This window comes from Numida meleagris, chromosome 8 (assembly GCF_002078875.1).
Source record: "Numida meleagris isolate 19003 breed g44 Domestic line chromosome 8, NumMel1.0, whole genome shotgun sequence".
In the NCBI taxonomy this organism is placed as follows: domain Eukaryota; kingdom Metazoa; phylum Chordata; class Aves; order Galliformes; family Numididae; genus Numida; species Numida meleagris.
Window position 1 is genome coordinate 2,914,610 of NC_034416.1, and position 13,542 is coordinate 2,928,151.

Consider the following 13,542-nt stretch of genomic DNA (forward strand, 5'->3'; position numbering starts at 1 on the left):
CTTTGCCTTGCCCTGCCTTTCTCCTTCCCTTCCCTTCCCTTCCCTTCCCTTCCCTTCCCTTCCCTTCCCCAACACTTTCCCAAACAAATCAGGGCAATCTTTGCCATGATTTGTTTGCTTGCAGAAATTTCTCTCCCTAAACACAAGCTGTCCAGAAGGGAAAACATGTCCTGAAAACACAGAACACAGACTTTGTTCTGAGTCTCACGTGGCCTTCACTATGTGTGCAGTGCGGAAGGTTATTTCCGAGCACTTGTACAGAAGCTTTGGAAAATGATGCCCTTTACCTAATGTCCTGCTAGCCCTTTGGAAGAGGAGTGGTTGTTCTCTCTCCCCCTTCTTTTTGACTAAAAGAGGAAGGATGCTCAGCTGCTGTTGTGTGTTCAGGGAGCAGACCACAACCGCTGTGACCCAGACGCAGAAGGATCTCCCGAAGCGCTGCACTGCAGTGAGGGATCGGGGTGCGCTGAGGGACCAACCCCACATGGGTGCTGGCTCCCCAGGACAACAAACTTCATTCCTGAGCGGGAGCCAAGGGTGTCTCCTCCGCTCAAACGACCCGGTCTTTCCCGTTTTCAAAACGAGCCGAAGTCATTCCTTCCTTTGCGTCACTCGGAAACAACCGATACCTTTTCAAAATCCATTTTCACCCAGCGTAATAAGCCCTGGAGGAATGGGATTCGGGAAAAGCGTCGGCACAGCGAGACTGAAGGCACGGCGCCCGGGAGATAAAGCCGTCCCAGGGATGCTGGGGGGCTGAGCGCTGAGGCCGGAGCGGTGCCTGGCTGCCCGGGCAGCGCCGTGCGCTCAGGGGCGGGGTGCCGGGCCGGGGCCTCGCGGTGCGGTGCTGCCGGCGGTGCCGGCACATTCCGGGCAGGCGCACTGCGCGGCGCGGGGCGGTGGCATTGCGCGTTCGGAGCCCATGGAGGTGGCGGAGCCGCAGCCCGGCCCGAGCCCCGCGGCGGGGCCGCAACCGGGAGCCGAGGAGATTGACATGTCCCTGGGTACGTGCGGCGCTGGGGAGCGGGGTTCCGCCGGGCCGGGGGGTGCTGGGACAGCGCGGCTTGCGCTGGGAAATGGGAGTGCGGGGTGCTGGGGGCGGGAGGGGGTGTGCTGCGGGTCCCTCGGTGCTCCCGGCCCAGGGAGGGAAGCGGGCAGGGAAAGGCAGAGCAGAGGGGGTGGGAGGAAGCACGGATTCGGCCCGGTCTCGGTGCTTCCCTGGCAGCACCCCATAACTTCAGAGGGGAGAGCGTGGAGCGGGCTGGGAGAGGCTTACGTAAATGAGCCTCTATTGAAATAAAGATATGAGCCATATCCTCGGGTGCGCGGCTATTTATAGCAGCCTGCTCATGATGCTCGCCATTCCTCTGGCAGCAGAGATGTGAACCCTGCACAAACAACTGCCCTTTTATTAACTCGGAAGGCCTGGGCTCCGGGGCTGGGGCTATGGATCTCGGCGGATCCTCGTGTTGACGTCGCCGGGGAAGGAAAGTCCTGCGGCATCTCTTAATGTTGGGTTCGCTTCCTAACAGAAACCATGTGTCATTTCTTCCCCGCGATGAGCCACTTGTTGGGGACAGCAGAACGCTTTCTGCAGCCAGCTCCTAGAGATTCCTTGGTGCTGATGCGCGCACTTATTTTAATGGCAGCGTGAAGATTTACGGCAAGAATTGGTCTGGCCCCTAATTTTTCATTTGATTTTTTTTTCCCGTGGTGTTGCCACCCTTGAAGATCTAATTCTGTCTTGAGGGCGTAGGGGTACCTGAAATGACCTCCCAGGATCCCTTGTTTAGTACCCTCTTACACTGCTCTGTTAACCCCATCATACTGATGGGAGAAGTAATGAGAACAACTACACCTAGAGTGCTGGAAGGCAGTGGATTGGGTGGCCGAGCATCTGGCTTTTCTCCATTCCTTGTGAGCCCACCCTGCTGACCTCTCTGCAGGGGAGGGGCTGCAGGCAATAGGCTTCAAAGCAGCCTGTGTCCCAAATAGCACATGTCCCAGAGGCACACTTAGCTGGGAACATTAGCACATTCATACCCAGAGCATCACGCAGCCTCTCCCAACGTGCTCTCCCCCTGGCAGACTTGATAGAGAAATCACAAAAGCAGTCACGCAGCTTATTCTTACATCTGCTGTCGTTCGCTTTCCCTGGGCCTTATATTAATTTGGACATGGGATTTTCTTGATAGGAAATGACAGGTGACAAGCACTGGAGGTAAGATGTGCTGTTTGTGCTAATCGCCCTTTGAAAGCTAATGGCACTTCTGTGCTTCCACTCCGGTGGTTCATTAAGGAGCTGGATTTGTCGCTGCCTGGGAAAAGGCCTGATTGGGACACTTCTTTCCTCCCTCATTTGGCAAAAGTTGAAACATTCTGCTTGGAGCTCCGTAGATGCAGCTCTATTACTGGCTGAATGTTTTCCGGGAGGTCTGAGGTTAACAGAGGAAATTGTTGGAAAATAGGAATTGATGAGGAGGCGTCCCTTTGCCTTCGCCATTCCTCTTCATCAGAACAGCTTGAATGAAAAAGACCCCCTTGATTTCAAACCAGCTCAGTGGGAACCAAAGGGCTACCACAGAGCGGGTGAGAAGAAGCGTAGCATCTACTCAGATAAGTGAGAAAATCAAGAGGCGGCTGGAGATTGTGGCACTTAAAATACAAAGTACTTCTGATATTCATTGTGCATGTTGCACTGATTTGATCGTGCCCGTAGCTGTGTTGTCCTTGGAAAATGGGATCTGAAAGGAAACCATCACTCGTGGTGAACTGTGAGTGTCTGCAGGGCCACGTACAAGTCCCCTCTACAAGTGAGGCTGCTCCCCTGCACCAAACCTCAGTTTTCAGGGGCTGAGCAGATTTTCACCCCATAGTGTTTGCACAACACGCAAACAGCATTTGTAGGGGTTGTGCATCAGGGGCTCCCATGTGTGGCAGGGGAGCTCCTGGGTGCTTCTGCCTATTCTCCCCCCTTTGACCACCGCCCAGGCCAGACCTCCTCCAAAGATGTTTTCTGATGAGCACAGAGTGTTGGTGCCCACGTGAAAATCCCTTCCTTTATGTGGGCAGTCTCGGGGACTGGATCCCTCTGCGGGACGTGGGTCTGAAATCTCCATCCTGCCCGTGGTGGGTTTGTGCTGGATGGTGACACGTTTTTGCATAATTCACTGCACTCTAATCTCCAGCATGCAGGAACCGAGCAAATGGAGCCTGTGCTTTCCTAGCTGAGCTTAATCTCTCATTGTCTGGCAGCGTGGCTCGCGGAACCACCAGCCTTGTTTTCACTGTGGACATTTCCAAGCACCAGAAATGGAAATCGACGTTGTGCAGCTTTTACGAATTTCCCCTTTGCCATTGTGATTTTAGATGACATCATCAAGCGCCACAGGAAGGAGCAAACAGATGCCAAAGCCGCAGGGGACGGGCGGAGGCAACAGACCAAGAACAGGAATTTGGCCTACGGGTTCGGGCGGCCCCGCTTCCGTGCCTGGATGCAGAGGAACTTGCAAGGTACAGGAGTGCCGTGGGATGGTGGGGACAGATGTTTATGAATATTGGAGGTGCTGCAGTCGAGGGGATGGGGCCAGGCTCTTTCCAGCAGTGGTCTGACCGATCCCCAGAATCCAGCCCCCGTGGTTCTGTGGTTCTGTGGGATTCTATGACACTGCATCACCGCCCTGGAAAACACGTTTTTGTGACAAAATCAGCTCCCAAATCCTTCTCCTATCTAATTCCTGTGTGCGTATAATATGTACTTGGGTGCTGAATAGCTTTTCTCTCCGCAACAATAGAATATCAGGGCCCTTTCAGAGCATAAATCCATCCATTTCTCTCCCTTCCACCCTCCCATGAATTACTAATTCAAAGTGACTTAATATCTGTTCTCTATTCCCTTTGGCTTTGCATATTTTAATTATGCCTCTTCTGAATCCTCTTTTTCCCAGAACGCATTTAAATTACCCCTTCAGTAACTGTCTCTGATAGCTCCGTTATTGGAGCTAATTTATCACTTTTGCCAACCATGCTATTTTTGTGATGAGTTTTTTTTATAATACCGTGTGATTACACACTAATCTCTGTTTGGTTCCACAAGCTTTTATCTTCCAGACTAAAGCGATCCGCTGCACGAAATGCCATCTTTGTTTATCATCATTTTTTGCTTTTTTTTTTTTTTGTTTTTTTCCCTGGCTGCTGAATCACCTCGCTGAAATTTTAGTGACATTTTGCAGCGACGCCTTTGCATTCATCCCCTCGAGTGCAAATGGCACATGAGGACGGGAGGGTCACTGGGTGCTCTCTCAGTTGTCCCAGATCCGCCTCCCACTCTTGCATTCTTGCTTTCCGCCGCACGTTGCCTTGCTGAGATTTGTCCCGGTTCAAAACGGCGCCGGTAATTCCCCTTTGCAAATTGATTTTTCCGTCCAAAAGGGAAACACGGGGTTTGATACTCTGCCGCACTCAAAAGTCAAATGAGTCGAACAAAACGTGGGCTATTTCTGTAGCCAGCCTTAGAAAGCAGAACTTCTCTGCTCATTTGTAGAACGACTTTTGCTAGTCTAAGTATTTTCTAGGTTTAACCGAGCCTGAATTCAACCCTGCTCAGAGAAGGGACCTGCCATGCTGTGCAGAGCCGATGTCAGGAGCAATTTTAGGCAGCTCAGCATGGCCAGGAATTAAACCCCTAATTCTTCAGGGGCTCATTCCAATTCAGTCCCTGCTGAAACGCAGCCCCTCGTGGGCTGAGATGTGATAGCTGTTATCGAAATGCTGATCAGTACAGCACAGCGCAGCAGCATGTGCAAGGTATTATGCTGATGGAAACAGCAAGAGGATTCATGCAAGCGAAATGCTCTTATCTTTCCTGGAATTCGGCTTAAACCATCTCCCCAGTGGTGGGGGGAGTGATGATTTTTAATGACGAGACATTCCAATTTCAAATCTCCTCTGAGAAGTGGGCCTCGGGGCTTCTCCTCACCCTGGCTCATTGGGCAGAGAGGCTCCTGGCCTTCAGATGTGTGCTCAGAGCCAGGTTCTGAGCCTGCGCCCAGACAGGGTGGATGCTCGTCAGCTGCTGACACTGGGGGATTTTATTCAAGTGCTCTTTGATTAATAAATCCTAGAAACACAGAATGGCTTAGCTTGGAAAGGACAAGATCATCCATTTCCACCCCTTGCTGTGAGTTGGTTTTCCCCCGTAGATCTGGTTCCCCAGGGCCCTATCCATGGCCTCAGGCACCTCCATGCATGGGGCACCCAGAGCTCTGGGCAGTGCCAGGGCCTCACTGCCCTCTGGGTAAAGAGTTTCTTCCTAACATCTAACCGAAATCTCGCCTCTTTTAGTTTAACGCCATTCACCCTTGTCATGTCACTATCAGATTGTGTAAAGAGTCACTTTCTCACCCTGTTTTTAACCTCCTTTCAAGTACTGGAAGGACACAGGGAAGTCTCCCCAGAGCCCTCCCTTGTCCAGGCTGAAGAAACCCAAAAATACCTGCCAGATATTTTGCAGAGACAGAGCCTCCTGTGTATCACACGTCAGGACACACGTACTGGGAGGTCCCCAGCTGGCACAAACAAACAGGGTGCCCTCGGAGCTGCTGGCCCTGCAGTCAGTTATCTGCATGGGCTGGGATGCTCCTGGGTGCACCGCTGAGCTGCAGCTCTCTAATAGGAGCTGACTGACAGCAGCTCAGGATTGCCTTGTGCAACTGTCCTCCCATTGTGCTGGTGGGATACCCACAGATGGGTTCAGTTTCTTGCTGGAAAGAGGATGTCGCATTGAAAGAAGACCCTAACCCTAGCTCTAATCCTAACTCTAATCCTAATGCTAACCCTTGCCTTGTAATTGGTGTCAGGGAGTGCTGGGTTGTGCCCTGGGGCTGGAGCCTTCATTAATCACCTGCTGCCATCCCCCTGACGGCGGTGTCACTGCTTCCTCACAACACTTCACTTCTAATTGCTCCAAGTCATTATAAATGTAGGAATCGATGGGGTGGGATCAATGCATACATCCGAGCATCCTGTGGTCCGTGTCTCTGAGGCTCTTGTTGGTGTGGGGTTTTAATGCGTGGTTACTGCCCGCTGCAATTCTCTGCTTTTTGCCTGATTTATGCACCCCAGTGGGGGTGCGTGCACATTTCGCTGATGGAGCACCTCGGAAAATGGCTATTTAATTACGATACAGAAGTTTATCTTCTGGTGTAATTAGGCTTTAATGCACTGTGCCTCTGAGTGCTTTCCCCTCACTCGATGCTTCAGCAACACTCAGAAATCATAAACAGGCGTAGGGGGAAAAGTTAAATGCGAGATGAGAGGTTTCAGTGTATGCATAGTGCATTAACATGGAGCAGCAGCAGAAGGTGCTCCCTTCATTCTCTCAGTAAGGATATATCAGGCCAAAAGAAAATAGATACCAGTGGGCTGGTCCTCCCCGAGGGAGTAGCGTGGGCACCCAGAGCTGCTCCGACTGCTGTGGGTTTGGCTTGTGGCTATCTGAGTCACTGGGTATCTGTATGAAAAGGCTTTTCCATTTCACAGTTAATTCATGGCAGTGTGAGCCCTGACGAGAGACTGACAGCTTTCCTGATGCGAGTGTTCCTCCTTTATTAGCAGCCAGGACTGTGGAAGGCTTTTCTCTTCACATGATGTGTTTGGCAGTCCCACGGATCATGAAAATGTTGGAGTGAGATGTTGCAAAGAGAAATTATATTGTGCTAAACTGATTTCCTTTTCAGGATCAAGTTAATACGATTCTTGTCTCACTGTTTATGCAGATAGTCCTATATGATCTTAAGGCAAACTTATAACAAGTTTCCAGAATTGAACCCTGACGTGAGTTTTGAAGGCTGCTGACACAAATGTTTGTCATCTTAGGACCCAACCGTTTTAGGAGAGGCTTTGGACAACAACAGAACAACCGACGGCAATTCAGGAACGCTCTGCCCGGCCCCAGGAGGAGAGCAGCTGCTGCACTGAGTGGAGTGAGCCCTTTAAATCGCCCAGCATCGGCTCAGGAGGTAGGGGAGGAGAGAGGAACAGCTCTTCCCAAACATCATGTAGTGATTGGCTGGGTTTTCTGGTCCCTCATCACCCCGAAGAACAATCTGCATAAAAAATGCCCAGGCGCGGTCTTTTATGTGGCCATGCACAGCATTTGTATGCATAAGTGAGCACAGACACATGCATGAAAACCAGCAATTTTCCTGTTGGTTTTATGAGCTTAAGACTTGGCATGTTTGGTTTTTTTTTACTGAATGTGATTCTTTGGGCTTAAAGAAAAAATGTGTCCTTCAAAGATTTTTTTAATATTCTAAAATATTGCCATAAAATCCAATTCCTCGTCATCCCCGTCTTCCTGTTATCGTTTAGAGATGACATGGAATTATCTTTTAGATAATAGGGAAGCGAGATGACATAAAATTAGTTTTGATGGAAACATGTTGACACCTTTCCCAGCCTTGCTATCTGAGTGTCGCTACGATTCAGCTGGCTTGGCGTTTGTGGAAGGTGGAAATTGAGCAAGTGGACAGGCCTCTGGGAGAAGAGGTTGTAGAAACTCCCTCAATTAGGAGGTCACGTGTGCTCAGTAAGCTTTCGGAAACACCAAAATGGTGACAGCACTTTTAAAGGCTGTGTCCAGGAAGTGTAAAGCAGAGAACCCCAAATTAAGCATGCATGCGCCCAGAATGTGGCTATTCTTGAAAATAATGACTGCAATGACTCAAATATATACGGAGTGTGGCTGGATATTAGCAGAAAGCAATGGGCAGTTGCTAGGAGGCATAATTCTGTGGTAGCTTCCTTCTTTTGTAGGAGTAATCCAAGTGGGGAGGATGTGGAAACACATCTGAGCTATTGGGTAGCGGCAATGATGGTGGTTGACCCACAGAAATTGACTGAGAGGAGCGTGTGGTCGTGTGTCTAAGTATGTGCAGGAGAACTGTGCTGCTGATAAGAGCCTTCCTGTGTGCCCTACGCGTCAGGGCACCAGATGTGTGTGCGTGTCCAAACTGGAAAGAGTCAATGACTGAAATCAAACCTGAGTAAGGTTGTAGTGCTTTGCTTGTGTGAGATTTGTGCTCCACAGACTTAATTATTTTGGTATTTCTATACCACTGCAATGAAGTGTTCTCCCTCCGACTTGTGGTATCATGCCCAAGAGCTGCAGCACGTGTTCCAGTTGTTGACAACAGTGTGTCACAAATCCAAACACTGACAGTACAGCAATGCTGCTTGGTAGAAATATTCCTGCTATAGGTGCCAAAGACCATGGCAGAGGCCAGGTTTGAGTAGATTTCGTGGTGGTGAATCAATTTCCCATTAAGAAAATGACAAAGCCTTTGCTGCAAGACCGCAGAAGTTGCAAAGGAAAAATCTGTTGTGAATGGCAATATGGGAATGCAGAGCAGAGAGCTGAAACCCCATTGCCACAACCACCAGCGGTACCCAACGCCTCGATGAGCAGTGTGGTACTGTCACTTCTCCCAGCCTGCACTGTCTCTCCGTCTTTGCCTGCATGGCATCAGTGCAGGTGGCAACTGCTGACTTGTCTCTGCTCTTCCAGGGCAACAAGAGTGAGGATGCTTTCCCCAAAAGCAGCAGTGGGCAGCCCGAGGCACGGCAACGGCCACCCCCAGGCCCCAGGAGGTTCAGAGCAGCCACTGCCGGCACCAGTGCCCCGGGGAGAAGGTAAATGTTGGTCACTATTGGTTTTTGACAGTTCCCTGTGGCTCTGATCTCAGTCAGCTGTGTGCTGGCATGATGTGAGAGGAGTACCCTGAGTGTGTTCAGAAAGCACCTGGACACAAAGCAGCCCTGTGTTAGTAAGTCCAGTATTAGATCTGTCAGTGGATTTTAGCGAGCCCGGATAATGTGACCGCTCTATTTGTATTCAACTCTTAATCTGCCACTTTGGGGGAAAACTTTGGGAGGATGACGTAGTCTTTAGTTTTAGCAGAAAGCACAGGCTCCATCCCAAGGGGAAAGCAGGGAGTGGGGCTGCGGAGCTGGGCACAGCCCGTGTCTGCCTCACCGTCCTCGCATCCTCCCAGCTCAAACGTAGCTTGGTGTCAGTCCTGTCTTTGCTCTGAGCAGAGCATGGACAGAATGGCCTCCAGGGGTCCCTTCTGACCAGATTTTTTTTTTCTATGATTTTGTTCTATCATTTTTCTTCCAATGACAAGAGCTCAAAGCAAACACAAGCTGTCCTTTCATTCGAGCAGAGAAACTCGTTTTGCTGAAATCCTTTGCTGGCAGAAAAACCTGTAGGGCTGAACTTGGTCACAAGTATCCTCATTTGCTTCTCATATTGCTTTTCCTATCAAACTCAGTTAGGTGGTACAACATTAAACTTCAGGAGAGACCCACTACCATGCTGACCTCCGTTGTTTTCTCTCCTCCCTTCCATCAGGCCCTTCCTGCTGAACAGGGGACCAGGCTTCCAGCAGAAGCGGATGCAGCAGCGGTTCCCCAAAGCCTACTTCCAGAGAGGGGTCAGTGCAGAGGCATTGTTCTACAACCTGCTGCTGGTGACAGCCCTTCAGTATTTACCAGCCCTTGCCCAGTTTTATCTTTGCTTCAAAATAACCAAGAGGGGTGGTTGCCAGTTGCTTTGCCTATGCAGCAAGAAACCCAAGAATAACAAGTTTCTTGATGACGCAGAGAAAGAACTTTTCAAATCTACCAAACAAAATGCTGGAGAAGGAGTCACTGTTTCTGAGTGATCATTATTTAAATGTGTTTTTTTTTTTTTTTTTTTTTTGTAATTGATTTCACAGCAAATGGGCGCTAATGCAGAAGGGAAACCACCAAGGATGAGAAGGTAATTGGCGACAAAGGCACAGAACGAACGTGACTTGCTCTTTCACGCTCGAATCGAAGCTGGAGACATCTCGCTGTCTTGGCAGGTGGCAAGTGAAACCCAGCCCCGGAGCAGTTCTGACGGTTTCTGTGGCTAATCCCCAGGCGAGCCAGACCAACGCGTAAGTAAATGAGTTGATTTGTTAGGATGGGAGCCCTACAAAAGCCATTGCTAATCCCTTTAGTGTTATTGCAGCTTCACTTCTGTTGTAATAAGTGCAGAACTAATGGTTCGGCCCTCAAATGGTGAGCAAATGGTGCCTTGTTCTGGTGTATCTGAAAGGAGATGGTAATTATGTGTGGTTGGCTTGGTATCCAGAGCAAGGGGGAGTGGGAGCGCGGGCAGCACGCGGCTGCTCACAGGCTTTGTGGGAGCAGTGCTGAGCTGCTCATGGGCACGTGGCTGGAGGAGCGTGGCTTCAGGCCTGTGCTGAGCAGGAGCAGGATCTGGTGGGTGGGTGAGGGTCCTGGGCCCAGAGAGCATCCCCTGGTAGCTGGAGCTCAGTTTGCGCAGCTGCTGAGCACCTCTTCATAGAATTATAGAATCATTCAGGTTGGAGAAGACCACTAGGATCACCAAGTCCAACCATCAACCCACCCCCACCATGCCCAAAACTATGTCCCTCAGTAACACATCTCCACGGTTCTGGAACACCTCCAGGAACAGGGACTCCACCACCTCCCTGGGCAGCCTGTGCCAGGGCATCACTGCTCTGTCTCAGAAGTTGTTTTTCCTAATATCCAACTCAAACTTCCCCTGTCACAACTTGAGGCCATCACCTCTCGTCCTACTGCTGTTACCTGGGAGAAAAGGCCAACCCCCACCTTGCCACAACCTCCTTTCAGGAAGTTCTCCAAACTGAGCCATCCCAGTTCCCTGAGCTGTTCCCCATAAGATTTAAGCTCCAGACTTTTCGCAGCTTTGTTGCCCTTTTCAGGACGCACTCACCCAGGTCTCTGTGATTAACGCTGCGAGAAGCACGGGGTGCACACGGGTCTCCCTTAACCCTATTAGTTTGCAGACAACAGGAAGCCACCTACCTCAGCTCCCTGTGTGACCACACACTTGTGCTTTCCTCCAGACCCGGAGCCAAGCGCCCGTTCCTGAGAAGCCAGAGGCCCCCACCACGAATCACCAAGCCCCAACCCAAGGGGGTGATGCTGAGGTTCAACTTCCGTGCCATGGCCAACCAGGTAGAGGAGCACCGAGGGGACCAGCCACACCCCACACCCCGCAGGAGCCCTGCTGCTTGGTTTTGGGGCTGCCAGCTGGGTTTATCTAGCACAACCCAGGAGGACACCCCTGCGGCCTTGTTGGCTTGGGTGCTCACCAAAATGGCGGCACCTGAGAAGACTATTTGGCAGCTACAGACTCATCCCTGTTATTCCTGCTCTTTTGGTCTCTCTTGTCCCATTTGTGTGCTTGCTCGGAGCGGGGAGGTTCTCCCTGGGAGTGGGCCTGGCTGGGGGAAGCCATGTCACCACTGGTGCTTCCCCATCCTCAGAGACATGCAGCACCTCTGGGCTTTGCTCTCTTTTTGCTTTGGAAGACTTCTCAGTGCCACGTTTTACATGTTTTACTCCAAGAGCCCCGGGGCGGGTCAGAAATCCTGCTCCACCGTCCTTCATCGCCAGCTCTCCTTGTGTGGACGGTTTGTTTGCTCCTGACACCCTGTGCTCACACGCCATCTGCTTGCTCCTGTTCTTGCCAAGGACGCCCGCTCTCACAGGGCCGGGCGCTGCTTGGAGGTTTTTCAGCCGCACACAGTCTGTCGAGCTCCTTGTCTCCGTGTGATGGGTGGTTTAATTGACTAACCGGCTGCGACGCACCCTCCCGACTGATGGGCTCTAATCAATACCCCGCTGCAAGCCCGGCTGTGCTTGGCCACGAGCCGCGGGACTGACGTGCTCTCCCTTTCCCCCGCAGACCAGCCTGACGCTGGATGAGAGGTTCTCTGGGCTGAGGAATAAGAGGCGCTTTGCAGCAGCCCGCAGCGCCCGCCGGACGGTCACCATGCCCTAGCACCACACGCTCGTCATGGGGACAGCGGGCAGCAGCCCGGGCCCTGTAACAGGTCGCTCAATAAAACTCAATAGGTTCCCTCTGAGATAGCTGATTCGGCAACCTGCTGTCTGCCTCCTTCCATGCAAATGAGCGAATGATTGAGGGCAGCCATGAGGCGGCACAAGAGTCAGGGCCAGGCACAGGGCAGGGAGGTGGTGGAAAGGGATGAGTGGAGGTAGATTTGCTGTGCTGGGCTCCGTGGTGCGGGGGCCCACCCTGTCCCCCTGCCAGGCATCAGGGAGGGGAGCAGCTACAGGCCTTGTCCTGTGGTTAGGACAGCGTTGAGGCCTGGGCCTGCCTGCCTGAGAGGCTGGCAAACATGGCAGCCATGTCAAGGGTGTGCTCCAGCATTCCCCACTTAAAAGCCTGATTGACAGCATGCAGCCAGGACCTCCGCCCAACAGTTTGCAGTGTAGGACCTTCCCCATTCTCACAGTGCCTCGCCCTGCCTCGTTAGCCAGCCTGATGGCTCAGTTGGTGTGCCCTGCTGTTCTGAGCACTGTGCAGGTGGTCGGCCTCAGCCCAAATCTGTGCTTCCAGTGCTGTGTAGGTCTGCACTGGGGTCTTTGTGGGTGCAGCTCCACCTGTGCATAATCATGCATATGTGGGAAGGAGGCCAGGCTACACAGCACTTGGCTGAGGAGTTAATGAGCTGAGTTGAGAGATTTGTTAATGAAGCCCCGTACCAAGCATGAGTTGCCAATCCATTCTCTGCCCACTACTGCAGCCAACGCTGAGTGTGCCAAGCACAGCCTGTTACTGGGCCCTAAGCTGTAAGTAAGGAAGTAAATATTTGATAGACTGCTTTACATTTTACACTGAGTGTCTTTAATGAGCGGCCGGACTTGGGGTTGATTTTATAGGAATGTGTGAAATGTTGCTAGCTGGTTGATTGAGCAGTGATGTACGAGTCCAATGCACTGAATAAAAATCTTGTCAAATGGCACCTCCAGTTATTTTCCTCTCCTTCAGCAGGGTTTGGGTGCAAGCTCAGCATCTTGGGATGGTGCTCATGGGGTGTGCAGCCACCCTGGGTGCCCTCTCCCCATTGCCTCTCTGCCCACTCTCCACATATAAGCAAGCACTTGGCCACCCTTTGGCAGCATCACTGCAGCATTCAACCTCCTGCCACCATTTCTGTGGGTCAAATGACCTCTGAAGCAGCAGGAGGTTTTAAATAGGCTCCTTGTAAAATCTCAGTTGTTACCGCTTCTGCTTTTAATGTTATCAGCAAAACTATCGGAGCAGACCTGGCTCTGAGTGTGTTTGAAGCGAAACGAATGCAAACTGGTTTCCAGTCTAATGAACTGAGGTAGAGAGCTCATCTCTTCATGCAAATGATGTAGAAGTCACTGGAGATGAGCAGGAAATACAGCCACAAATGACAATAGCCTTTACTGCAGTTGCACCTTCATTGAGAAATGATGGGAGATGTGCTAAGAACAACCTGATACCTTCCTACACCATGCTACAAAGGGATGCAGCTATTCTGTCCTTGTGCTCAGCATCCCCTTGGTGTTCAGAGCACTCCCTGATATTCCACTCCTGTTTATTAGCAATCCCTACCGTATGTTTTTCTAAGGACTAAATTAAAATGTAGGAATTAATGATAAAAG

The 13,542-nt window shown here is 51.2% G+C and overlaps 1 protein-coding gene across 2 annotated transcripts; it reads left to right on the top strand.

The window, feature by feature from the left end:
• On the top strand, nucleotides 787-12,872 carry LOC110403209 (UAP56-interacting factor-like). Of its 2 annotated transcripts, XM_021406215.1 has the most exons (9): nucleotides 787-1,004; nucleotides 3,370-3,513; nucleotides 6,877-7,019; nucleotides 8,567-8,691; nucleotides 9,413-9,494; nucleotides 9,780-9,823; nucleotides 9,909-9,983; nucleotides 10,944-11,055; nucleotides 11,789-12,872. In XM_021406215.1, the coding sequence occupies exons 1-9, from the start codon at nucleotides 923-925 to the stop codon at nucleotides 11,882-11,884; spliced, it is 903 nt and encodes a 300-aa protein (XP_021261890.1). In that variant the 5' UTR covers nucleotides 787-922; the 3' UTR covers nucleotides 11,885-12,872. The 2 variants fall into 2 exon arrangements, with proteins under 2 accessions (XP_021261890.1, XP_021261889.1); XM_021406214.1 differs by having other exon boundaries at nucleotides 10,944-12,872.